Source organism: Poeciliopsis prolifica, unplaced genomic scaffold (assembly GCF_027474105.1).
Source record: "Poeciliopsis prolifica strain line A6 unplaced genomic scaffold, Auburn_PproV2 SCAFFOLD010, whole genome shotgun sequence".
Taxonomy (NCBI): Eukaryota; Metazoa; Chordata; class Actinopteri; order Cyprinodontiformes; family Poeciliidae; genus Poeciliopsis; species Poeciliopsis prolifica.
In genome coordinates, this window is record NW_026562385.1 from 8,170,961 (window position 1) to 8,195,000 (window position 24,040).

Here is a 24,040-nt window from a genome sequence, read left to right on the forward strand (position 1 = left end):
ATTTATGTTTATTATTATTATTTACAATTTTTAAAGTTCAGTTTTTTTTTTTTTTTTTTTTTGGATTACTACTATGTTAGCACCAAAAGGTAATTTTTACGTCACTAAAAATAATCAAACCAACCAATAATTTTGTTTCAAATTAAATCAAGTTAACGACGCACGTTTGATAGTTATCCATTGTCTTGTTTTTTTTTTATTTGTTTGTTTGTTTTTCGGCTACGGCTGCTTGTTGTCTCCAGAGTGAAAACAGGTGCACTCGGATGTTGTGGGAATATGCTGCGTTCAAGTGTAAAAAAAAGAAAAATTGTCGAGATGGCTACTAAGAAATGCCGAAAAGAATAACTGGATAGAATTAGGTGATTGCCTGCAAACACTGTGACAATTTAATAGTTAATCTACCATTACAGTCACTCTTTATACAATGACAAACTTTTACCTATACTTCAACATATTTCATTGTTTCAGTTCAGACTGATATGTTACTATTTTAACTAAAGAAATATATGATGAGAAAGTTATTAAGGAAATAATATTAACTAAAATCAATTACTTAATATCAGCATAACATTTTTGGAAATGTTTGTCTAAATTTGTAAGCGTTACCCTGGTCTCCGCTCTGCGTTTTTCAGAAAGAAAACGCGTTTCAGACCTTGACTGTCGGAGTTTACGTGAAGGCAGCACGGTCTGGTGCGTGCACTCTGCTGACGAGCGGTTGCTTGTGGAAACAGCTGGCGGTTTCTATCAGAGAACTCCGCTCGGGATTGAAAGCGACATTAGCGAGAATAAAAGTTCAAATTAGACTCGAAACCGAACGAATGCGGTCCGGGCTGAGTCCGCGCACCTGTTCCGAGTGAAACCGGGAGTTGTCATCCTGCGAGACCCACTTTAAATCCGGCAGTTGGAGTCAATTAACGACCTAGCTTGTTAGCGGCAGACCACCGACGCTGCTTGCCGAGCCGCTGCTGCTAACCTCGGCTAGCCCCCACGCCCTCACCTCCGGAACAGCTCCAAGCGAGCGGGGTGGTGGGTGTTCTGTCAGAGGAGAAAAGCCACTAGCCATCGAGCTTCCTGGCGACTCAGAACCAGGCTTTTAGCTTGCTTCCAGTATGGCTCACATTCACTATAAGTTTTCCTCCAAACTCAGCTATGACACGGTGGTTTTTGACGGGCCGAACATCTCGCTGACTGACTTGAAGAAGCAGATTATGGGCAGGGAGAAGCTCAGAGCCGGGGACTGCGACCTGCAGATCATAAACGCACAAACCAAAGAAGGTAAATAAATAAAATGAATAAAAAAAAAGCATGTTATTTTAAGCTTGATATGCTTTATTGTTGCTTTTTTTGATCACCTCGCTCTTCCCCTGACGGTTAAAAAGCAGGTTGACGGTTTAAAGTTTGAAAGAAAACACGTGGGCCCGCATTGACAGCTGTCTAATGGGAGCTGGCTTCCCGTTACCTCTTTTTCAGGTTGACTGGGGGGCTCCAGAAAAGTCGTACCGGGACAAAAGAGGTGTAATGAATGGGCAAACATTCCTGTTGCATTCACGCCTCATGCCCCTTAATTAAACCGCCTGACGTGGGTGGATCAGTGGTGTCAGCGCTGCCATCCTGCAGGAGATGTTGGTTTAAAAATAGCGAAGGTCGAGGGGTGGAAAAGCCAGACACTACTCATGGCCATAAGGCTTAAACTGCAGCCACAGACTGTATGATTTAAGATTAAAAAAAAAAAAAACAATGCAGCAGACTGAACACTAGGCAGGCACACCCTTGAACTAGAGACTTGAGAATTTAAAATGAACTGGAAACAAAAAGTGACCCACATTGTCTCAAGGAGGTATTTGGCATGCTTTTATGTTTTTATATTTTCTTTCCTTCAACTACAGTCGTCAGTGTTGGGAGTTGATTTGGATTTGGTGCGACAGACTGACACAAAATAGTGCAAAGTGGAAAAGAAATGGGTGACAGTTGTAAAACAGCCTTCCACTTTTAAAGTTTATCTTTAGAAAAGCTTTATGATGAGCAAACTACGAAAAAGATGAAGGGGCATGATTACTTTTTGAAAGCCACTCAAGAATCAGCAGGGCAGAATAATGAAGGGTGTTTGTGTCCTAAATACCTATTTTTGTCCCATGATTTAAACCTTATCCCATGTTTCTTCAGGTCAGGGATATTGTTTCTGTGTGTTTCTTGCGTCTCTTTTTTTTTGTGACACACTTGGAAACAATAAGGTAGGACATGATCTTGCAAATCCACATATTTTCTGAGTTGTACTCTTGCACAATAACCCTCTAATGCTTCAGAGTCTCATTTTTTTAATCAATTGTGATAAATGTTTATTTTATAACCCCCTCAAAATATATATATATATATTTCAAACGATTTACAGCAACAAATATGTTTAATGTTGTACCTGGCAGTGAAAAGCAATAGCAGTGTATTTCCGCTTAAAAGAAAAGGAAAGCCACTGTTTTGTCTAGTTTAATTCATTTATATGGAATATTGATGCATGTTGAAGTGCATGATGCGTTGCTGCCTTGCAGAAAGAAGTCGTGAGGCTTTTCTGCATGTTCTCCCTCTGCACATGTGTGGGTCCTGTCAGGGTACTCCAGGTTTCTCCTACAGTACAAAAAAAATGTTCATAGCTTAATTAACTACTCTAAGTTGGTGACATGTCCAGGCTATTCCTTTGCCCTTAAACTGCATTAATTCATGCATAAAGGAAACCCAATCAAGTATTGATTACATGTAACATACAATCATGTATACTTTTCAGTAAGTTGCAAAAATTAGATAACTCTTTTGCCAATAATTATCAAAATGATAATTTATCCCTGTTCTTAATGAACTGGTATGAGTCTCGCATTTACTTCAATCAGTAGAATAAATTATCTTTATAATATTCTAATATATTTAGATGTCTAGAGTTTAATCCAAATGAGTGCAAGAGGGTTGGAGGGTGCCAGTAACCCTAGGCAACACAAATGGGCGAAACATTTTGCCTTTCAACGATTCTGTTTTTACATAATTAATTTGTTTTAACGTCAAACTCGGAATTGCAGAAAGCAAATCTTAATGTCGCAAATTTTCCTCTTTAACCCTTTTATATTGATGCTTTTTCACCCCTAGAGTTCACTGAAGATGGTGGTCACATCCCCAAAGGCTCCTCTGTCATAGTCAGGAGAATTCCCCTCATTGGAGTAAAGTCCAGCTCAAATAGCAAGACCAGCCACAAGTACGTTTGCTTTTTGAGTTTTCCTCATTGATGTTGACATGCCTGTTGTAGAAGACGACACCCAGCATTAGCGGTGTGAAACCTGCCTCTAGATGAGTAACGGTTGACTGTAAAAACTCAGATTCAACAGGGCTTACGACGGCATGGAATGAGAAAAGATTAAAAACAGTTGAGGTTAAGCCGACGTGTCGGGAGTGAATTCAAACAGCACAACCTTCAGGCTGTGTGATGTGCTAAACATTTTCATTAAAAAAATCCTCTTCCAGTGTCTTGGTTGATTTCCACAGATGTTTGTTTAGTTAGTTACACCTTAGTAAATGGGGGTTTTTCGACAGACTTAAAGTTAGATAATTAAATGATTATTGCTAGGATTTATGGATCAGCTACGTTTGATAGCATCAGCAGAAACGGTAATTATACACTACACTGAGGCAGCTCTTTAGGCTGCTTTGCTTAAGTGACTCAGGATATTGCTTCAACACTAATTAGCACACCAGTTATTGAATCGGTGAATAGAACAACTCTGATTTTATTTTATTTTTTTCCAAGCTATTTTGAGCTCTAGCTGTTTTATAGTTTTCATAGGTCAGGTTCTAGTTGGAACAGGCTGAGTCAGCGATAATGGCTAGTCTAATACGTTTTTATGCTGACTGTGCATCTATATTTAGTTATTTTAAAGGAAATACTGTAAGGATTCAAAGGTGTATATAAGTCACATGTGGCAACATACTTTGTTTATTTAAAACCTGGTTGTAATGGGTAAAAAACATAAAAGGTAATGGGTAAGTTTGATGTAATGTTATATTTTAATTTACCTGCAGTTTCACTGGGAAAGTTATTTCCAAGTTGACTTTGTTACCAAATGTCCCCTCTTTGATTCTGTCAACTACCTGGACTTTGTATTTGTAGAGGGGCCCTGGAAGTCATCCAGGGCCCCTCTACAAACACTCCTCCTAAAATATATTTACTTGCCGCTCACCCACCTGCAAAGGAAACTGCATGTTTTCTTTACTTTATATATATATATATATATATATATATATCTATATATATATATATATATATATATATATATATATATATATATATATATATATATATATATATATATATATATATATATATATATGTGTGTGTTTTTTATTCCCATCTCAGAGAGTTTTTGTTAAATTTTTTTTCTGTGTTTCAGAGAAAGATCAGATGTCCAGATTCCCAAAGCCTTTGGATCCCATAGAGCAGTATGTAACCCAACACAACACACACAGGCAAATAGGTTTTAATATAACAAGCTAATTATTATATCTTACTGTTCAGTTTCATTTCAAATTGCTTGAAGTTATTTTTTGGGGGTGGTTCATATAGGTCTATGAAAAATCCCTTTTTATTATTATTTGCAACGAAACTCAATTTGAAAAGCAGGAAAGTTTCTGCTAAACTCTCAGCTGGTATTCAAACCAGACACTAATCATTGTCAGAGCTCTTCCAGTATTTCTGTTTGGGATGTGAGAGCAGCACGGGTGGGTCAGACATTATCATGCCTGCCAGCTATTCACAGCTGATAAACCCAACTGTTGTTTTAAGTTAATGGCTCCGCTGTCAGCCATCAGCTGGCAGTTTCTCCTCCTGCCTCTGCTCTTAAAAATGACTCCACTTCCAATGGGTTTCTTTTGAAAAACGTTTTCTCTCTTCTTAATTCAGCTGGGTTTTCTGCTTGCTTTTATGATGGGCATCTAAACTAGTCTACCAGACATTATTAACCAACAATAATTATTATTCACTAAACTTACTTTTTACAAACATATGTCTGATCAAAGAAGATAAAAAAATATTTAAGCTTTAAGAATAAAAAAAGTCTGATTTGACCGTACTCAACCTTAATATTACAGTGCTGACCTTTTCAGAGTTGCACTTTTGTTTAAATTAGAGGGTGGGAAACCTACTCCTTTTTTTCTTTCTTTTTTTTTAATGGTGCAGTATGAATTGATCTCTGACCTAATATTCTTTCTGGTTTTTCAGTAGGTGAAGCATCTGCCCCTCTTAATAATTTACGTTTCACACGGACTGCTTACTCTGCTTACCTTTTTGTGTTTGCTTTCTCAATAAAGTGATTTGTAAAAAATATGGGAAATGTTTTTTGTGTTTTTTTTTGTGTTTTTTTTACAGTTTTATTACCTGACACATTTTGGACATTAAGTCATTGTTCTGTTGAGTAAATATATATATAAAAGAAGAATGTTGCTGTAAAATTGCATATGGACAAGTTGACAAATTCTTTACTGTGATCTGTGTACAGATGCAGTGGCTTTCAGAAGTATTCGTATTAAATGTTAGTACATGTTGTCACATTACATCCACAACTTTGCAAAGTATTTTAAGTGATGGACTGACAAATTGAAGACTGAGATGTGAAAGGAACAAAAACAATATGGGTTCAGACATGTTTACAAATCTGAAATCTTCAAGCATGATGCTGCCACCAATATAGTTTGCTATAGCTGGAGAATTGATGCACCCCAAATGTACCGAGCTTGAATTATGGATTTCTGCAGCTCCTCCTCAGTTACCTCATTGCTTATTCTCCTAGTAATGTTCTTATTTGGCTGTTTGCATAATCTAGCAGTCTGGGCCAAACACTTTCAATTACAGATTGAATGGACTCCTTGGTCTATGATGATCTTTTACTAATGTCCTTTAGCAAACCTCTAAGGCCTTCAAGGAACATTTGCATTTAGACTGAATTATATATTTAGAAAAGCTCACAGAAAAGGGGGTTACAAATTTAGATTTTTTTTTTTTTACATTTCACAGAATTTATTATTTCATAAGGATCTATGCAAACGCCACTGAAATTATCTATTAGCTTTAAGTAGCTGCTGCAAAATCTCTAAAAAAGTTAGTTTACAGTTTTATACATGGAGATGAGTGTGTAGGCTTAAGCAGGCAGGGGATTGTGCCATCGTTGTATTCCTTTGCCACTTTATAAGAGTGGTTTTAATTCAGTTCATTCAACTCAAAAGTGCAATATTAATTCTAAAGAGAATTTATTATATGTTGTGTTTTTCCCCCTCCCCAACTTTAACAGATCAGTGAGTCCAGCTCTACCAGAGCTTTGTCATTTTTCTCCAAGGTATGCCAACTTTTATCTTGTGTATTTTAGAGGGGGGGTTCTTTGCACTAGTTTAAAATAAACTGCAGTAAATTTGACTAACTTTGTCGTTTATATCATGTAGATGCAGTTGGCTAACTTGGCTGAAGCTGATGTCTCAGAGGAGGATAAGATCAGAGTTATGATGAATCAGTCCAGCTGTGAAATGATGAAGTGAGTGTTTCAAGATATTTATTTTTTTATATATATCAACTCACTTTTGAATGTATGAAAATTGCTCAAAAGTTACTTTTTTTTTTTTTTTTTACTTTGCAGTAAATCACGTTCTTCCTTACCTTTTTTTTATTATTCTGTAGGATGAGCTCAAAGCTTGGCCTGACCCTTCCAGAAAACTATTTCTGCCATCGGTGTGGGAATGGTGGACACCATATCAGGAACTGCCCAGGGACTGGGGTAAGTGCATGACGTGCTCTCTGAACAGGCCTGCATCTCAAGAGTTTCTGGTTACGTCACGCAGATTTGTAGATAAATGAAATGTAAATGTTGAGTTTTTCTGTTTCTTTTTTGTGTGAGATTTTAGAGGCTTTTTTGTTTGAGCAAACATTTGAGTTGATGTAGTTTTAGATCAGCTCCAACACACCTGTGGTGTTTTAATGTTTTTGTTTTTTTTTATTTAATTAACGGATTGCTGCTTAAATCAGTCCTAAGTAATCATAAGCACTTTAAATTGCACAGTAATACAATTCTATCAACAGTTTTACTGGTCAGTCAAGGGGAAATATATGAAGCTTGTAGCAACATACCTTACTTATAAAAGCTGATAATTTGCATGAATAGTTTAGTTTTATTTATAAGAAGAAATAAAAAGGCTAGCAGTGTCACCTGAGGGGTCTGTCGGTTGGCAGCAGTGTTGCTTAGCTGACAATAAAATGTCCAAACCTCCTGAGATCAATTAAACAGTTTCAGGCTGACCCCAGAGGACTGTCTGCAGGGCACCAGGCCGCTGGATTCAAGGTGAACCTTCAGTTCTTCTCCAGCTTAATGACCAAGTCGTATCAACCACCAACAACTTTGCTTTGGAGATGCAGATCATTTTAAAACTAACCAGTAGTTATTTGTCTTTGTTTATTTTTAATAAATATGATTTGTAACAGTGAATTGAAAGACAGAGTATCAGAGCTGCTGTAACAAAATTAAACAATATCTAAAATTAGTAGTATGCAGCTGTACTATTACAATAATTGTTGTAGTATTTCAACTTTATTCTTGTTATATTATGCTTTGGTTATGAGTCATGTATTCAACTACCTGGTATCCTTGTCCTTCAAATGACGAATCTTTGACATAAAACCTCATTTGTTTCTTTGTCTGCACCACCTTGTCATGGAGATTTTTTGAGGAAATGAGTGTAAATACCCAACTTTGAGGCAACAATGTGTTTAAGCTGCTGTTTTCTTTTTGTGGTTTCCAAAGTTTGGTTAAATAAACTGGACCCGATGTTCACAATGCAGTTTGTATTGCACTAAATCTGAAAGAAAGCGTTTGACTGCAGGATAAAAATTTTGAGGCTCCTCCGAGGATAAAGAAAAGCACAGGAATCCCTCGATCCTTCATGGTGGAGGTGGACGATCCTAATATGAAGGGAGTCAAGCTGACCAATTGTGGACGTTATGCAATTCCTGCCATAGATGCGTGAGTGTAGAACAAAGTTCATCTATTATTTTGTATGAATAGTTTTATATATGTGACCTCTGTCCTTTTTTTGTGTCAGATGAAATAATTTAATGAGTAGATCTGCATAAAGAACTGGTGCGTTCCCCTTTTCTGATTGCAGTGAGGCGTATGCTGTTGGTAAGAAGGAGAAGCCTCCTTTTATTCCACAGGAGCAACCTAAGTGTGAAGAAAAGGAAGAACCCATACCTGATGAACTCCTCTGTTTAATTTGTCATGACTTGCTGAGTGACGCTGTGGTCATACCCTGCTGTGGAAATAGCTACTGTGATGATTGTGAGTTTGCATCTCTCACACACATCCTACACTTAAAATCTTGACTAAATTTACTCGTGGTGTATGAACCGGTTTCCTTCCCCAAAGTTATAAAAATCCTGCTAAACCTTTGTTTTGAAAAGCAGAACATTTTTGTTGTGTACAGGTATTCGAACTGCCTTGCTTGAGTCGGAGACCCATGTGTGCCCGACATGTGGCCAATCAGACGTCTCCCCTGATACTTTGATTGCCAATAAATTTCTTCGACAGGTAAATGAACAGACATTGTGCATGTAATACTTCAACTCTTTTAGTCTAGGCTTACCATCCATATATTTTCCTCCGTTTGTATGCAAATGCTTACATTGCAATAATTTGACTATTTTTATAACACCCAACGCAGGCTGTGAATAACTTTAAAAAAGAACGAGGCTCGGGCAAAGTCCAGAGAACGCCTTTGTCTCAGAACACTACCCCAAAACCAAGCCCTGTCCCCACTCTGACCGCTTCCATGCTTCAGAACAAGACCAAGAAACCGCTCCAGTCGCCCAACACTGAACAGGTAAATAATATACCGAAACGTGACGGTTCTTGTCTGCATCTAGCACTTTTATGAAGCTATTATCGTTTGTTAGAATACAAAGCGTTTGTTTTCTTGAGGCTTTTTGCATTGAGTTAGTTTTTCTCGTCCTATTTTGTTTTCAGGAGTCGATGGTGAACAAGCCGAAACCAGACAAATCTCCGCTCTTATCACAAAGCGCCGAGGGTCGCCCAGTAACTCCAGAACCTTCACCTGTTGAGAACTCCTCAGAGAGCACGTCAACCCAGCCTGAGCAAAGCCTGGGAGTGACATCCAACAAGTAATTAATCGCACATAAACACAGATCTACAATAAAGGATAATATGAGTTGTAATTTTACAGTGCTTGTTGGAGGTGAAGGATTTTCCATTTTTACTGCTTCAATCTTCATTGACAGGGTTTCAACACACTTGACTGTTTTCTTTAGTATTATTATTGTTTTGATTTAGTGCTTGTTCTTTTTCATTTTTCTCAAAAGTTTTGTTATGTATATGATTTGCATTTATTCTGTAGTTCATTTTATATTGTTCAAATCAACAGTTCTTACTGGTGGCACAGTTGCAAATAGGATCAGTGAAAAATAAGAATCTCATCAATTTGTATAAGTTAAGGAAATTCTTCAATTACATCCATGAATGCCTTGCTTTCTCACCAACAATGGTGGCACCTGGAAATCTACTGAAGTCATTCATTTCTCCAATGATAAAACGTAATCTAATTAAAGGTTTGATTTTCGGAAGGTTTTCCTTGACAAGTTATGCTACCGGAATAAACTATGGTAATAAAAATGAAGGTATTCATGTGGTGCTTATTCTTTGTGTTTCTTCCTCAGTGAGGAACCAGAAAAGACACCCGATGACTTAGAAGCTGCTGCTCCGTCTGGCCTGCCTTCTAATAAAGATTTGTCTGATGCTCCCTCCCAGCTGATCCCACTGGTGAGGAGACTCGATGTCAGTGAAACACACAACCATAATATGTCTGTTCTTAATCATTGTTTTATCTTTCTGTCTCTTCAGGTAAACTCTATGGAGGGAACAGAACAGCTTCAGTCTACATGCGTCAAACAAAGCCAACCGTCTTCAGGTCAGTAACTCTTAATCTGGAATTTTATATTCTCTTCTGTTTGTTTTTTGGTATATATTTGTTTTGATTACTAATTAGATTAAATCTTTTTTTTTTTTTTTAAATCCACAGAGTCAACCACTAGACACTCTGGGTCATCGACCTCCAGGGACAGGTATGTATGTGTGAGAACGTTTCTGGTTTTAGTTGCGTCTCTTTGAATCTGAGATGGTTTTTGCTCTGCTCCTCAGCCCCATGTCCACTTATCCTGCTGGAAGCCTGACTGAATCTAACTCAGAGCAGCACAGAGCTCGCTCCTCTTCATCATCATACTCTTCACTGCAGACCACGCCTACGCCTCTGTTTCGCTCGCCACCCTTTCACACATTTGTTCCAACCCACCAGCCCCTCAGCAGCTACCTCCCTGGATACCCGCCGACCACACACGCCTGGAAGCTTCCAATCCCACCTGGAGCCCCGCTCCCCTCCCTCTGCTCCTCCACCACATCATCTATCCCTGTTTTAATCCCGAAGGAGTGGTACAGGTTTCAGAGGAAGAAAAAAGAGAGGTAAAGCAAATATTCAGATGTTTGACATCTATCCCAGGCATCCAGGTTTTATCATTTTCATCCCTAACGCGTTTCAGTGATGCAGTACTAAGACTCACTAAGTTTTCATAAATTCTTCTTGAGCTTCTTTGCGTCTTTTTAAAGTCTAGCAGCGGGTCATGTGTTGTCCAAATTCTTGAAATAGCTTTGTTATGCAAAAACATAAGCTGCTCTTGGAGAATATAATAACTTAGTTGTTTTGAATTGGAAATAAGAAATGTAAATTTACCCCATTTAGATTTAATGTCTGCTATCTTCGTAAAGCAAACCCCAACAATTCAAGTATTTTTGACTTGCATTAAAACAACAAACTTTCTATAAAATCAATCAGTTCAAATTTAGATATAGTTTGTTCCCTACCCAGCAGTGCCATGGTCAGTATTTGCTTTATTTTGTTTTAAATCATAGTTTCAATTTAACTACAATATCCCCCTTTAAAACCAGCATCCAATGTTAATGTGAGCTTATCAGTTATTTTGAGAAGTAAATTGTATTTTAGTTTTTTTATTTTATTTATTTGTTGTTTTTTTATTTTGCTTAGCTACATATATTTTTTTTATCAAATTTCTCCACGTTTTTTCACTGTATGACTGCAGCAGAATGCTGTGTGGATTTAGGGAAATTTCGCAACTATAAAAACACCTGAAAACCAGGTCAAAGTGGATGGAAATTTGATTTCTGCAGAAAATAACAAAAGTTGCAGTCTATGAGAGGCTGAACAAAATGGCTGTGGGCGTTCCCGCAACCATTTGAATGATCAGTAATGGATCGTTTGGTTTCTGTGGGTTGCATTTGAACTTATTTCAGAGTTTAGAGGTCGAGTGATCAACTCAGACAGTGTGACATCTGACTTTAGCAGCTGCTGCCGTTTTAGAAAAGTATCAGGCTATTGATCTACAACTCTGTCCTGTAACGAGACGAGCAGTATTGCTCATGTACCTCATCTTTGACCTCTGACACTGATAATTTATCACAATTCCTCTATGATAAGTTACCTTTTTCACAAATGTTTCACTACTAATTAGTAGATTGTTGATTTGGAGGGAAATTATGTCAATATCAGGATTGTAGTAATTTATTTTCATGAGGGGGGGAAAAAAGTACAAAAGCTGAAAAACCCAAGATTTATTTTAGTGTCTCCAGTCTCATTGAGATGTAAAATTAAAATATTGTCCATAGAGCATCAGAAAAGTATCATTGGTGACTTTTCCAGGTCTGTTCTTTTTTTTTTCTTTTTTCTTCTTTTTTTTTTTTGATCTCAAAAAAAAATATTTCTCTAGAAAACATAATCAACTCCAAGAATCGACACTAAAAAGTATTTTCTGGATACATCCTCTCATCTCTCTTACACAGGTCGCCTCACAAGCGGTCCTTTTCTCACTCTGTTTCAAAGTCCTCCAAATCCAAATCATCCCGCTCTTACTCTGGATCATCCAGTCGTTCTGAATCCCGCTCCCGCTCCAGATCAAGGTATTTCTTTCTCCTCCTGCTAGCTGAGGGGTGTTGTTTCTGGCTCAAGACTACTTCATGTGCAGTAAGAATCTGCTTGCAGTTTTCTGGACATTTGGCACAGGATGCCAGACCCAGAATAACTTGTTTGAAATCTAAAGTTTAGGTGTTTGACGCAACTTGCATATCTTGAACTTGACTTGGTAGATTGCTCTCTTTACTTGGGATTTGATTTGAAGTTGGGAGAAAAGTCTTAAGCCTAACTTGAGACTTACAAAATAATGACTTGAGCTCACTTCTGGTCTCAAGTTCTTTGTTTTTGTATTTAGAAACATCAGTATTGCCTTGAGTGAGAGTGTCCAACTTCATTTATTTCTTTTTTGTTGTTTTTTTTTTCCCCTCCAGGCATCGCTCTCCTCACTCAAGTCACAGAGCCTTCCACAGCCACTCCAACCCCTCCAGGTCTTTTGGCTACAAACGGCCTCGCTCTCCCACACCGTCCTCGTCTTCTTCACCTCTAAGCAGTTCCCATTCTAGATCCAAGTCGTCCTCGGACCACAGCCAGAAGGACCGCCACCACGGCAAGCGGTCGGGTTTGAGCAGCCACGGCTCAAAGAGGCGGGGGGAGCGCTCAATGAGGGAAGCAAGAAAGTCTTCAGGTCTTAAGGGTTTGAGCGACACAAGTTGCCTGGAGCTGGAGAGGCAGTGCTATCTTCAGTGGAAGAAGGAGTACCAAGAATGGTATGATAAATACTTCAGTAACTACATCAGCCAGTTTCACCATCTGCCTTTCCCTCCCCCACCTCCACCGCCACCACTGTTTAGTCAGGACTCTTTCTACCTAAAACAAGATGGAGAGACGTTGAGGAAGGGCGACGGCTTACCTACATCTGAGGACTCTAATTACAGCGGCTCTCCTCCCTCTAATTCCTCAAATGACCATCACTCCCCGATATATCACCTCTCAAGTGACAGCTGTTCATCGCCTAAAGTCAATGATGACCATTCTTCACCTTCTCGTTGTTCCAATGACGGACCCTCCACTCCACCAGAAGTCCAGATTCAGCTGACGGACAACGTGAAGGAGAGCCTGGAGAGGGATAGCAGTCTACCAGACTCTATAACAAAGAGCAAAGAGGAAGCAAGTCGACAAAAAGCGAAACCCGAAGACAATCCACAAACAAAGACAAAGGTCGAAGACTGCAGCACCCTGAGAAATGAGGAGAATAAGAAAAAACTAAAGAAGTCACCATCTTCTGACTCTTCTTGCTCCATAAATGTTCTCAGGCAAGACAAGAGGAGGCGCAAAACTGAACCGAACAGCTGCAAGGATGGCTCACCGCTTGGGCACAAAGGAACTGCCAGCGACGCCTTAAAACCAATCCAGCCTCTTCTAAAACCAAATCGACCTCTATACAAAGAAAAGAGAGAAAAACCCAAAGACAAAACTAAATTAGAAACGCAGCAAGAGCCTAGAAAGGACAAAGGTTCGAGCTCTTGTCAAAACAGAGAGCGAAAACGCAAAACAAAACCCAGCACAGATTCAAATATGTCAGAAGTGCACCAGCACCCGGAAGGCAGCAAGACTTCTGACTCAAAATCAGAGCAGGACAAAAAGAGACAGAAACAGGATGAGGAGAGAAATAAAAAACACAAGGATCTTCCTACTAAGACTAAAAGTAGCAAATGCCTCCAACCGAAAGTTGCCGAAGAACCCAAAAGCCTTGAAAGTGAATCCCTGAAGTCGTCTGTCAGACGAACGCAAACTACTGAGGAGAAGAAGACAGAAAGGGAAGCATCACCTCTGGCTAAACAAGACATCTGGGAAGGAGGGGTAAAGGTAATGTCTCAGAAGAAGATAAGTATCAATATCAACTTGGACGGGAAAAGGAGGGCTGAGAAGACTGAACAGAACTCTTCTGGTTTGGAGATCTGTACTGGCCAGAGGACAGAGCCGACAGGAGTTACAGAGGAGAAGGCTACAGAAGACAATACAAACACTGGGGCAAAAGAAAAGAGAGAATCAAGCCCTGGAGTTAAGTCACAGGGGAAAATATTATCGCTTTTAAAAGATATTAGAGAGTCAGGAAACAAAGCTACCTCTAGTGTTGACAAGAAGGATGTGTGTACGAAAATCCCTAATCGGGAAGAAAAGGACGGGGGGGAGAAGAAGAGAGAGGATGACGACTTGGATTTATGGCACTGTGCACTTGAAGGAGTGGAGGACGGGGAGCGAAAAACAGGAAAGGACCAAAAGGCAGGGAGAGAAAAAGATGGCTGTGGAGATCACAAGAGTATCCTACCTCAGCTAGAGAAAGGTGGTGCAGGCAGAGGAAGCAGAGTCAAAGCACAGAAAGAAGACGACGCCGTGAGATCGAGCTCTCAGAGAAGCAGAACAAAAATCCATCGACAGAACGACCCTTTAAAGCACAGCAGGTCAGAGTTATTCTGAATGTTATTTCAAGTTCATGATGAATTACAGTTAATGAGGGGCTTTATTTGCTTTTTCTTTCAATTGTGTTATATAATCAGCGGGCTTTTCCACAAACCAATGGTAACACCCTTCAACTTTTCCCATTAACTTGATAAACTTCAGTGTGTTATTTTAAAGTCTGACGTCGATTTAACATAAAGTAGCAAATCATTGTCATTTGACAACAATGGCAGAATTTTGTTTTCAAAGTTTTTCCAAATATCTAAAAGTTTGTTGTGTTTTTTTGTTCAGTCCACTTCAGTCAATACAATCCTACTGTCATCCATTTTGGTCTGAACGTTGAGTGGATCAGTCTAACACGCGGTTATGTTTTTCTCTCAACCATTCAGGCGTGAGGAGTTGCTGTATGTTTAGGGTCATGTTGCCCAACACCGCTTGCTTTCTCTGGGTTTTATTTCTAAACTAAATTCAAATGCATGCCACACTTCTCAGAAAATCACTTCTTGTTTTTTTTTGTTTTTTTTTTTTTTTTTTTTTCCCCACTCTTGGTCCTTAATGTGGGACCAAGAGTAAGGTTTGTGTTTCTAAAGTCCGATTCGGCCTGAGAGTGACTCTTGTCACACTGCAATGGAATATGCTGTATTGTACAATGTGGACAAAATGTGGAAATGTTCAAAGGGTTTAGTAAGGCACTACATTTTTTTTTAAAACGTTACTTCACTACATTATTCATGATTTTTTTTTAAAACTTGTTTTCTATGTGTGTGCGTGTAAAAGCAGTCAAGCCCCTTTAACGAGCAGCCGCGGTGCTGAAGGCAGCCAGGAAGCGACGATGGCGGGGGGAAAACGTCCGGAAGAGAAATCAAACGACGGAGCCGAAGTCACACAGAATGAACCCACACAGCTGAATCTACAGGTAACGTAGCTCATTATTATTTTTCTGTGCAGACGAAGATGCGTTCGTATGGTGGCACCAGCAAATGGTTTGAGGACTCGATTTGATCTGGCCGTGTGATTCCTGACACCGGCTACAACACAAACAGCTGTGAAAAATGACAGCTTCGGTATTCATCCAGATATGTCTAATCAATTCATTCTCACAGACCTCAGTTTGCATCTATCTATTCTCACTAATGAATAAATCACCGCACTTAAGTTGTTCCGATAAGGCTGCAACTGTCGGTAGATGACTCAAAGTTAGACTTTTTATTCTGTCTTTGAGGCTTAAAGTGAAGGCAGAAGTTTCTAGACAGGAGACTGTATATTTCACAGAGGCGTGTCTGCTCTTCATTCAGGTTGCAACTTTTAAAAATGGAGTGAGTCCTCACCAGATAACAGGAAGGTTGAACTTACAGCAACAGACAGTCTTTTGGGAAGCTCAGAGCGAGGGGTGAGAGTCCACATTTCTAGAAACTCTACAGATTGTTTTCTTTCATCATGTAAAGTTGTGAATTGTGAGAATATCTTTATTCTTGAAAGCCTGTTTGACTGCAGAGCTGTGTGTAGCACAACAGTAAATCGGTGGTTTTTCCTCTTATGAAAAAAGTGGCAGTCATGTTACATATTGCATATTACATTTTCTTGGTAACTATAAGATGTTCTGTAGGAGTAATGCTTTATTTTTGTTGTCTGCGCATCCCACGTCTTGAAGAAATTAACTGTAATTGTAGATTTCCACTGATGCTTAGGGCTTTTCTTATGAGAAAAAAAATGCTAATTTGATTTATTAATATTATTGTTGCTGATCGTTTCTTTCTTGATTTCTCAAATTGGAAAAGAAATTGGCATATATATGTTTACAAGAAAAAAAAGTTGGTTGAAATCAGCTGAATAAAATTTGTGATTAGTGCGTTTGACTAAACCACTGCTTCCATAAGCATTCACTATTTAATGCTTTTGAAAAATGTTTTGAGAGAGTAAAGCCGTTTGTTTGAATTGCACAAGATCTTTTTTTAAAAATTAATATTTCTGCTTAAACAATGAAGACAAATGTCTTGTATGAATTTTTGTTGCCAAACTATCTTCAGTTTGTTATTGCGCTTTCCTTATCTTTGCATTCTCTTTTATAAGGATATTTTCCACCTACAAAAACGTCACATTGAACTTTTTTTTTTTTTTCAGGTACCCCACTCCAAGCGGGAGAAAACTGAAAAAGATGTGACGACAGGAGAAGTTAAGGCCACTCTGCCTCGGGCGTCAGAGACGAGGACCAACGTCGAGTCAGTGGAAGACAATGAACAGAAGAGTCTCAGATCAACGGAGAGAGCGAGAGACAGGAACAGGGTGACCGTGGGAGGCAGGGACCAGGAGAACGAGAGAAACTCTGCCTCGTCTGGGTCATGCTCTAGTGTGGCTCCCTCTTGTGGCGGCGAGAGAGAGAGAACTAATGAAAGACGAAGAGAGGGCGAGAGGTCAAAACCACGAGAGAGGGAGGACAGGAGGAGGAGAGACGGGGATGGCCCGGCGTCAAAGAGAACCGCGTTCAACTCGGTTTCAAAAGATACGGAGCGGAGAGACCAGCTGAGAGAGAGTGACCAGAGTTCTTCTTGCCATAGCAGAAAACCTCCCAGATCCACCTATGTGCCTGATCAAAATGTAGCTAAAAGACACAGAGATGCGTCCACGGATATTAATAGTCAAAGCAAAGACCGTTTCTGCGACTACAGTTATCCCCGTCAATCTGCAGGCTGCGGCTATAAAGACAGACCTCCTGGGACTCGACACTCGCCACCTGCTTACAGCCACTGTAGGGACAGAGGCACGCACTCCTTTGAGCCACCTGCAGGCTCTCAAAGAGGCTTCACCTCCTGGGAATTCATGCAAAGCAAAAACAGAAATGAGGAAAGGATACAGAAAGCAGAGAAACCAGGAAAGGCCAGGAAAGCCGCTGGAGATGAAGGAGGAGGATGGAGTCGGAGGGAGGAAAGCGCCCAGAGACTGGACGAGTGACGCAGGTCCAGCGGCAGCAGCGTCTATTCCTCAGCAAGCCGCAGGAGCAGCAGGGACGAATAGTCTGAGAGAAAAACCACAGGCTGCAGAGAAAAAGTTCAAACACAACGTCGACAAGGCAACAGGAGGAGAGTTTCTGCTCCGTTACATTTTCTTTACTCTTAGAGGAAAAAAAAAGAAAAAAAAAAAACAACAACTTGAATGATGTTTTCCTTTCCTGACCAAAGAGGTGCCTGGATTTATTCCAATAACTGTTTTTTTAATTATTATTATTATATAACCAGGGTACTTTCCGTATCACGTTAAGATCTGTCAAATCTGACGTGCATCAAGCCAAACGCTCGCAGGCAGCTTGTGAAGGAAAAGCACTTTACACGTGACGCGAAAGAAACCGTGTGCAGAATCAAATGTCAACAATGTTTGCAAGCAATTTTAAGTTGCTTGAATTTGCACATGCTTGGCACACTGAGGACCACCAGCAGCTACGTTGCTGCAGTGTGACACCTGAAATGGGGATCTTCCTCTCCGACAGGAAATGAGTCAGGAATTTAATTTGCCTCACATGGGGGTCGCTAGAGGACTCTTAAAAAGAAACTGATTCAGAACTGATACTGTGAATATTTATGATTTCCACCCTCTGTGCTGTTTATTTTTTTTTATTTTGGTTTCGTTTTAATTTTGTAAATGTTATAAATTGCTGCTGAATTAATTATTTAAAAGAAAAAAAGTCTTGTATTTCCTGTTTGGAGGAAATAAAGAAACCATATTTGAATTGTTGGTGAACTTTTTTTTTTCCTTCCTGTTTTATTTGTGAGTCTAGCAAATTAATAAAAACACATTTCTGACAAAATCAAACATTTAAAACCTAAATTATCAAACAAACAAAAAATTATAAAATAAAAATGCATTTTACAGTTAATTCATTATTATTGTCCACATCTGTCTAAATAGCTTTCCAGATTATGCTCATTTTAAGCCTTTATTTAGCATTTTAATTTTAAAACAAATCCCACAAATGTCCCATGATAACCTTAAATTATGGGAGGTCAATACATTTTCCAACTTTAGCAAATTCCAAACACATTAAAACTTAAAGGCTTTAAAACATTAAAATACATTATTAAAAAATTAGGTTTTGCAAAACAAGAAAAGTAAAAGAAAATGACCTGAACAACCTACCGGTGCATCACGACAGCCTGAGAGAAGACTGGAGTTTTTTCTGCATTTTTTTGTTTTGCAGGATCTTGCTGTCAAATTCCTGAAGCTTCCAACCAGAACAGACATGTGAAACGACTGACTGCACCAAGTTAATACTCCTGCTGGTTTCATTGCCTTTATTTTCTCCATCAGAAACAGATCTTCCATATCACACCGATTTTCCGAGACACTGAATTTTGGATTTCCATTGGCGACGAGATAACTACATAAACACAAAAATGCATCAAACATGGCGACCTATGAATGGTTTTCAGTTTTACTTTGTGAATTTAGTTCAATTAAACTTTCAGTGACATTGAAAAGTGATGCTGACTTATTGACCTCATAATAAAATTGCAAAAAACTAAATAAGAATGATCTTCAGCAGCCCTTCAGGTAATCTATAAGCTAGGAAAACACATTCTCATTAAAGACATTTTGTGTGTGTAATTCACACATAAATCATGCATGAACTAGTACCTTAACAAGGATAAGCATGCATGGACGTTAATATTTTTTACAAATGTCTGCCCTCTGTCTGCTGATTTCATCCCAATTGTTTTGTGCCTCATTAACTCGCAGCGTGAAAAATGGCAAACATCCAGCCCCTGTGTGCCTTTCCGTGTGCTCCACGACGTGTTGCTGTGTGAGGAAACCAGCGCCAAGGGACGCTTGGACCCAACCGGGGAAATCGCTTGTGAGGGATGCCCCGACTTGGCCGGCGTCCAGCCCTTTGACAGAGAGATGCAAGGACAGTCGGGACAGTCTGGCGTCTTCAGATCTTGAAGAAAAACGGTATCCTCTGCTGTTTTTATCCTCAGCATCAGCTACTGAACTTCAGTGTGTTCTTTCTGCTGTTTGCCGATTTGCTCTGGGATGTGCAACTGGGAAGATAACGTCCATCTGTGCTTCATTGTGTGTTATGTCTGGTGTGGGACGCTCAGCAGACAGAAGCAGACTCTCCATTTCCAACAGAGCAGCTAAAGGGCGACAACAGGTCTATACAGCAGTAGTGGGGTGAAGGAAGGAAGGGATCTGCACTGAGCCAAAATTGGATGGAGAAAGAAAAGGGCGAAATCAGGGTAAAAAAGATCAGAGCAATGCACAAAGATCCAGGGAGGCAGACAGGTCCACCTTAAAGCAGTCAAGAGGAACATCCCTCCAGCCTTCCCAGAGTAGTGTGAACACGAATCGAGGTATTCTTTCTTAGATTTATACTTCAGCTTCATGTTGTTGCCTGTCGTCCCAACATCCGCTGCAGCAACTTCCTTCCTGTTTGCCTGTTTTCTCTTTATTTGTGTTGCTTTTCTTGCTTTGTTTGTGTCTTTCATCCGTGTTCCCTTCTTTGTGCTGCTGATGAATGCCGACGTTTCAGCTCCGGCACGGTGCCAGGTCTGCCTGAAGAGCACCAGGCTGTGGGTGTGTGTGTGTCTGTGTGTCTGTGCGTGTGTGTGTGTGTGGGTGGGTGGGTGTGTGTGGGCATATGCAAATTGGCTTGTTTAGGGTCGGCTGCATCAGCAAACACTTGTTAGGGCAGCTTTGGGAGCTTTGCAGTTGTAGTTATTGAGTTGATTCTTACTAGCGGGTGTACAGGTAATACGTATGTATTATAGTCTATCACATACATGTGGTTATGGAACATTTTAATATAACATTGAGTATTTGTTTGAGCTTTCAATAAGTGCAACAAAGTCATTTCAGAGAGGGGACGTACCTCGTCTTGTCCTGTGTAAATGAGGACAGGCCGAGGCTGTTGACTCGTCCAAGGTACAACATGGACGAGTCAACAGCCTATCATAGGGCAAAACCAAGACTGCTAGAACAAAACGCCATGCACACGACTCATACCTGTGAGCAATTAAAAGAAGAAGCTGGAGGCACCAGAGAACCAAGCATGACAAAAACAAACTAACGCCGTGCAGAAAAAGTGCTGGTCAAGATTCAAACCCATCACTTTTCCTGGTCTTTTCCCAATCAAATATAAGTTAGCTGTACTCATAAACTTTTCCTTTAACTATTCATAAGTAGAAGATTGTGCCCTGTGCAGTTCTGCCTCTAACTCCAGAGTCCAGGTTAAGACGCGACGCCGGACTGTCCTCCTGCAGACGCGTTGGAGTTAATGACACCGAGACCCTTGAGAGGCTTTGGGTTTCTTCCGTGCGCTGCTGGAGGCGTTTGGATGAGGGAGTCTGCCGAGGGCAGATGTTTCTTTCGGACTGATGGAATGTGTGCTGCAGCTTGTGCAATTGTGTCCATGCAAATCTGATCTGCTTTTGTGTTTCTTAATCTTGTGTGGAATTTAGCATTTGTAAGGTGTCCTGACAACATGCGCCCCTCAGCCCCTACTGCGTGTGCGTGCGTGTGTGCGTGCGTGCGTGTGTGTGTGCGTGTGCGTGCGTGCGTGTGTGTGTCTGGGCAGATTCCTGCCTGCCTGGCCCTGTCTGTGACCACAACTGTGTGCAGAATAACAATGAGCCTCTCAGGCTACAGCAAACTGTGTTCCCTGTGCCTTTGCCCAGGGCCGGCGATGTCCTGTCTAGGAAGAGCTTTAAATCCCACCTCACCTCTGTATGAAAGACGGTGGCCTCTAACTAATTAACACTTTTTCTTCCTCAGCATTGTGATGCATTAAGTCTAATTTTTTGTGTGTAGAATGCAGGTGGTAACTCACCCTGCCCACGTTTCCGAGCCGACATTTTTGGGTTTTTTTTTTGTCTGCATCAGGGAGAGAAGACACTACTACATCCTACGTCCAGCCCCTTTACTCTGATACGCCAAAGCAAAAGCAGCAGAGGTTCACCTTCCAGCAGGACTGAGACTTAACATGCAACCCCACCTCTGTTATCTGTGTGTCAGAGTGGTCTAGTCAAAGTCCAAACTTACATCAGATTGAGTCTCTGGGACAAGGCTTTAACTGATGTTCGCCAACCTTAGGACTCAAACTGAACTAAGCTTCAGGAGGCGCTGGAGAGAGTTTGGCTGAATGCAAGTGCATGCCACACTTTTCAGATTATTTGAAAACGGTAATAAGTCACATTCCATCTACTTTGCAAGCAAGCCAGACTGTCTGTAGATCTATTGCATAAAGATCCTATGAAGCACCCAAGATTTGTGACTTCTACATGACGAAACGCGGAAAATATGTGAATATTCCTGGAAAGTTTTGTGTTTCACATGCCTGGTTTTTAAAGATGCAGAACAGAGCAGTTTAGCTTTTTCAGACCACTTTGTTTTTTCTTTTTCTAATAGTAATGTGCTTAAAAACAGGGCCCGGTTTTCTATCATGTAACTATCTCGTTTTAATAATAAATTGCTCCATTTGGGGGCAATTTCTGCCAAAAACAAGAAAGACTGCCTCTTTTGTGTGCGGCGACAATGAAACAAAGCGGCTTCCCCAGCAAAGCAGGAAAACACTGAAGCAATCCAAAATGAAAACGTTTGACTCATCACTGCTCTAATTAGCGGTTCAGGCGCTCTCAATCGAATCAGTTTCATCATGGATGGAGGTTGTGATATCGTCAAGAAAGCTGCAATTATTTTAATAAATATAATGATTGCCAAGCATTGTACAAAGATTTGGCCTGTTGCGATTTGAATAAAGGGTTATTTCTCTTCTGTTTTTTTGTTTTGTTTTTGTTGTTTTTATGTGATTAGGGATATTTGATCATATTTACTTCAAAACCTACAAGATTTTGTTCCTGAAAGGCGCTGTACAAATAAAACTCGATCGACTGAAATCAAAAGGATAAATAATCCTTAAGGAGATATTGTTTTCCATCTGCCTTCACGCGTCTCTGCGAGAAGGCCATCGAAAGTGAAGCAACAGGGTGAATCATTCTTTTTATTTGCTTCCTGAAGGACTGTGCAGATCATGCATATTTATTAACAGCCTGCCGTCCACCCCCTCTTCTTCTCTGTTGTCACATTGGCTTGATTTGTGTGTGGGACCCCCTCCCCTCCACCAGAGTGCAAAGGGTGTCTAGACACCTTATTTATAGTTGTTTGCAAAAGGTTAAGAGCGCTCTCTCTCTCTCTCTCTCTCTCTCTCTCTGTGAAGCAGGAAAACCTTTCTGTCCAGAAACGTGTGTCTCTCGGATAGATAAAGGGAGATGTGAGAGTGAGTCACCAGCACATTGCATTTTTGTTTTTTTACGAGATGAAGTGCTCGCACTTGCAGCACGCAATTTTTTCGCAGCTGTTTGCAAGCCCTGACGTCGACGTCCCTCTGCGGCCCGCACCGGGGTGAACGTGGAGCACTTTGTTTGATTTCTACGTCCATGGCGACAACAGCTGATTGCCACAGAGAGGGGGGTGGGGGTAGTTAGGGTGCTGCAATCGGGGCAAAAATGGCCGCCCTGCATTCTGATCGAAGAAGCCCAAAGATCCACCTGAGATTTTTTGGGGGGGGAATTAAGAAAAAAATGAAGTGTAATAACTTATTAATACAGTATTTCAGCTCCATTCAGTTGAACACAACTAAAGGCAGTTAAATCAAGATGGTGGATTTAATTGATTACGTAAAAATGAGGTCGATTTTACGTAATGCCAATCATTCCTACTAAAATTAGAAATATATAAATGAAACAGCCGTGAGGCTCGTTTAAAGAGAGTTGGATGTTTTGAAGCCAAATCCTGAAATAAGATTCAAATTTTGTCAAATGTAGTTTTTTTTTTCTCGTATCATAACATTTATCATGTGAACAGAAGACCTTAGCGTTCACAAATATTCTCTTTTTTTCCAATTAATTGAAGTAGTCATCTGTTCAACAGGCTTGATTTACATTTTACATGTGGAAATATGTACATTTTTTATTATTTAGTCAGTTAGGAAGGGAATTACTGCGATCATTGGTCACCTTCAGTATCAAATAAGTTTAACTGCATTGTGTGATTTAATAAAGGATCCTCAAATTATTTAAAAGACTTGCAGCTTCTCCTTCGTTGTGTAGGTAAATCATTCCAGCGGGAGATTTAACAGCGTCTGTTTTGACCACTGGACATTAGTTGGTGCTGAAATCTTCTTCCTCAGGTGTGCAAGGTCCAAAAAACATGTATCCATTTGCATTGTATTAATTTTAATTGCATATTTATGATGTTAGCTTGCACTAATGCTCACTCTGTCTTCCAGTGATGGATGTCAATTTCAGTTTTGCAGATCTTGACTCCAAGCCGTTCATGTAGATAGTAAACTGTCATATGACTTGGATATATTAAAAACAGAACACACGGTTCAGAGATTACTCTCTTCCTCAAACTGTCTTTTGTCACAAAAGTTTCCAGTAAATTACTTTAGTAGTTTTGTCACAACGTTTTTTTCTGGTTCCTTTTGGGTGAAACGTGTAAATTTGGATTGCGGCCGTTATGAGAGCGGTTCTGACGTGGAAGCCCTACAGAGAATGAAAACATCTTAAAGCCACACTTACGTTCTGCATGT

General features: G+C 40.0%; 1 protein-coding gene across 4 annotated transcripts; it reads left to right on the forward strand.

The window, feature by feature from the left end:
- Positions 1-573: 573 nt before the first annotated feature.
- Positions 574-18,181, forward strand: rbbp6 (retinoblastoma binding protein 6). 4 transcript variants are annotated; one of them, XM_055036061.1, is made up of 20 exons: positions 574-1,275; positions 3,130-3,235; positions 4,425-4,473; positions 6,318-6,362; positions 6,466-6,554; positions 6,698-6,794; positions 7,894-8,033; positions 8,176-8,348; positions 8,494-8,597; positions 8,731-8,889; positions 9,033-9,187; positions 9,740-9,842; positions 9,924-9,990; positions 10,102-10,144; positions 10,221-10,538; positions 11,931-12,047; positions 12,432-14,462; positions 15,238-15,376; positions 15,756-15,850; positions 16,582-16,740. In XM_055036061.1, exons 1-20 carry the CDS (start codon positions 1,110-1,112, stop codon positions 16,619-16,621), a joined length of 4,236 nt encoding a protein of 1,411 aa, XP_054892036.1. In that variant the 5' UTR covers positions 574-1,109; the 3' UTR covers positions 16,622-16,740. The 4 variants fall into 4 exon arrangements, with proteins under 4 accessions (XP_054892036.1, XP_054892035.1, XP_054892031.1 ...); XM_055036060.1 differs by lacking the exon at positions 15,756-15,850 and having other exon boundaries at positions 578-1,275; positions 12,432-12,767; positions 12,852-14,462; positions 16,582-18,181; XM_055036056.1 differs by lacking the exon at positions 15,756-15,850 and having other exon boundaries at positions 578-1,275; positions 16,582-18,181.
- Positions 18,182-24,040: the final 5,859 nt, after the last annotated feature.

Bases quoted from the DNA above. Each gene is read 5' to 3' on its own strand.
- rbbp6 (XM_055036056.1), top strand. From the start codon at position 1,110: ATGGCTCACATTCACTATAAGTTTTCCTCCAAACTCAGCTATGACACG. The intron at 3,236-4,424 runs GTACGTTTGCTT...TCTGTGTTTCAG, and splicing joins AATAGCAAGACCAGCCACAA to AGAAAGATCAGATGTCCAGA. The intron at 14,463-15,237 runs GTCAGAGTTATT...TGCGTGTAAAAG, and splicing joins GACCCTTTAAAGCACAGCAG to CAGTCAAGCCCCTTTAACGA.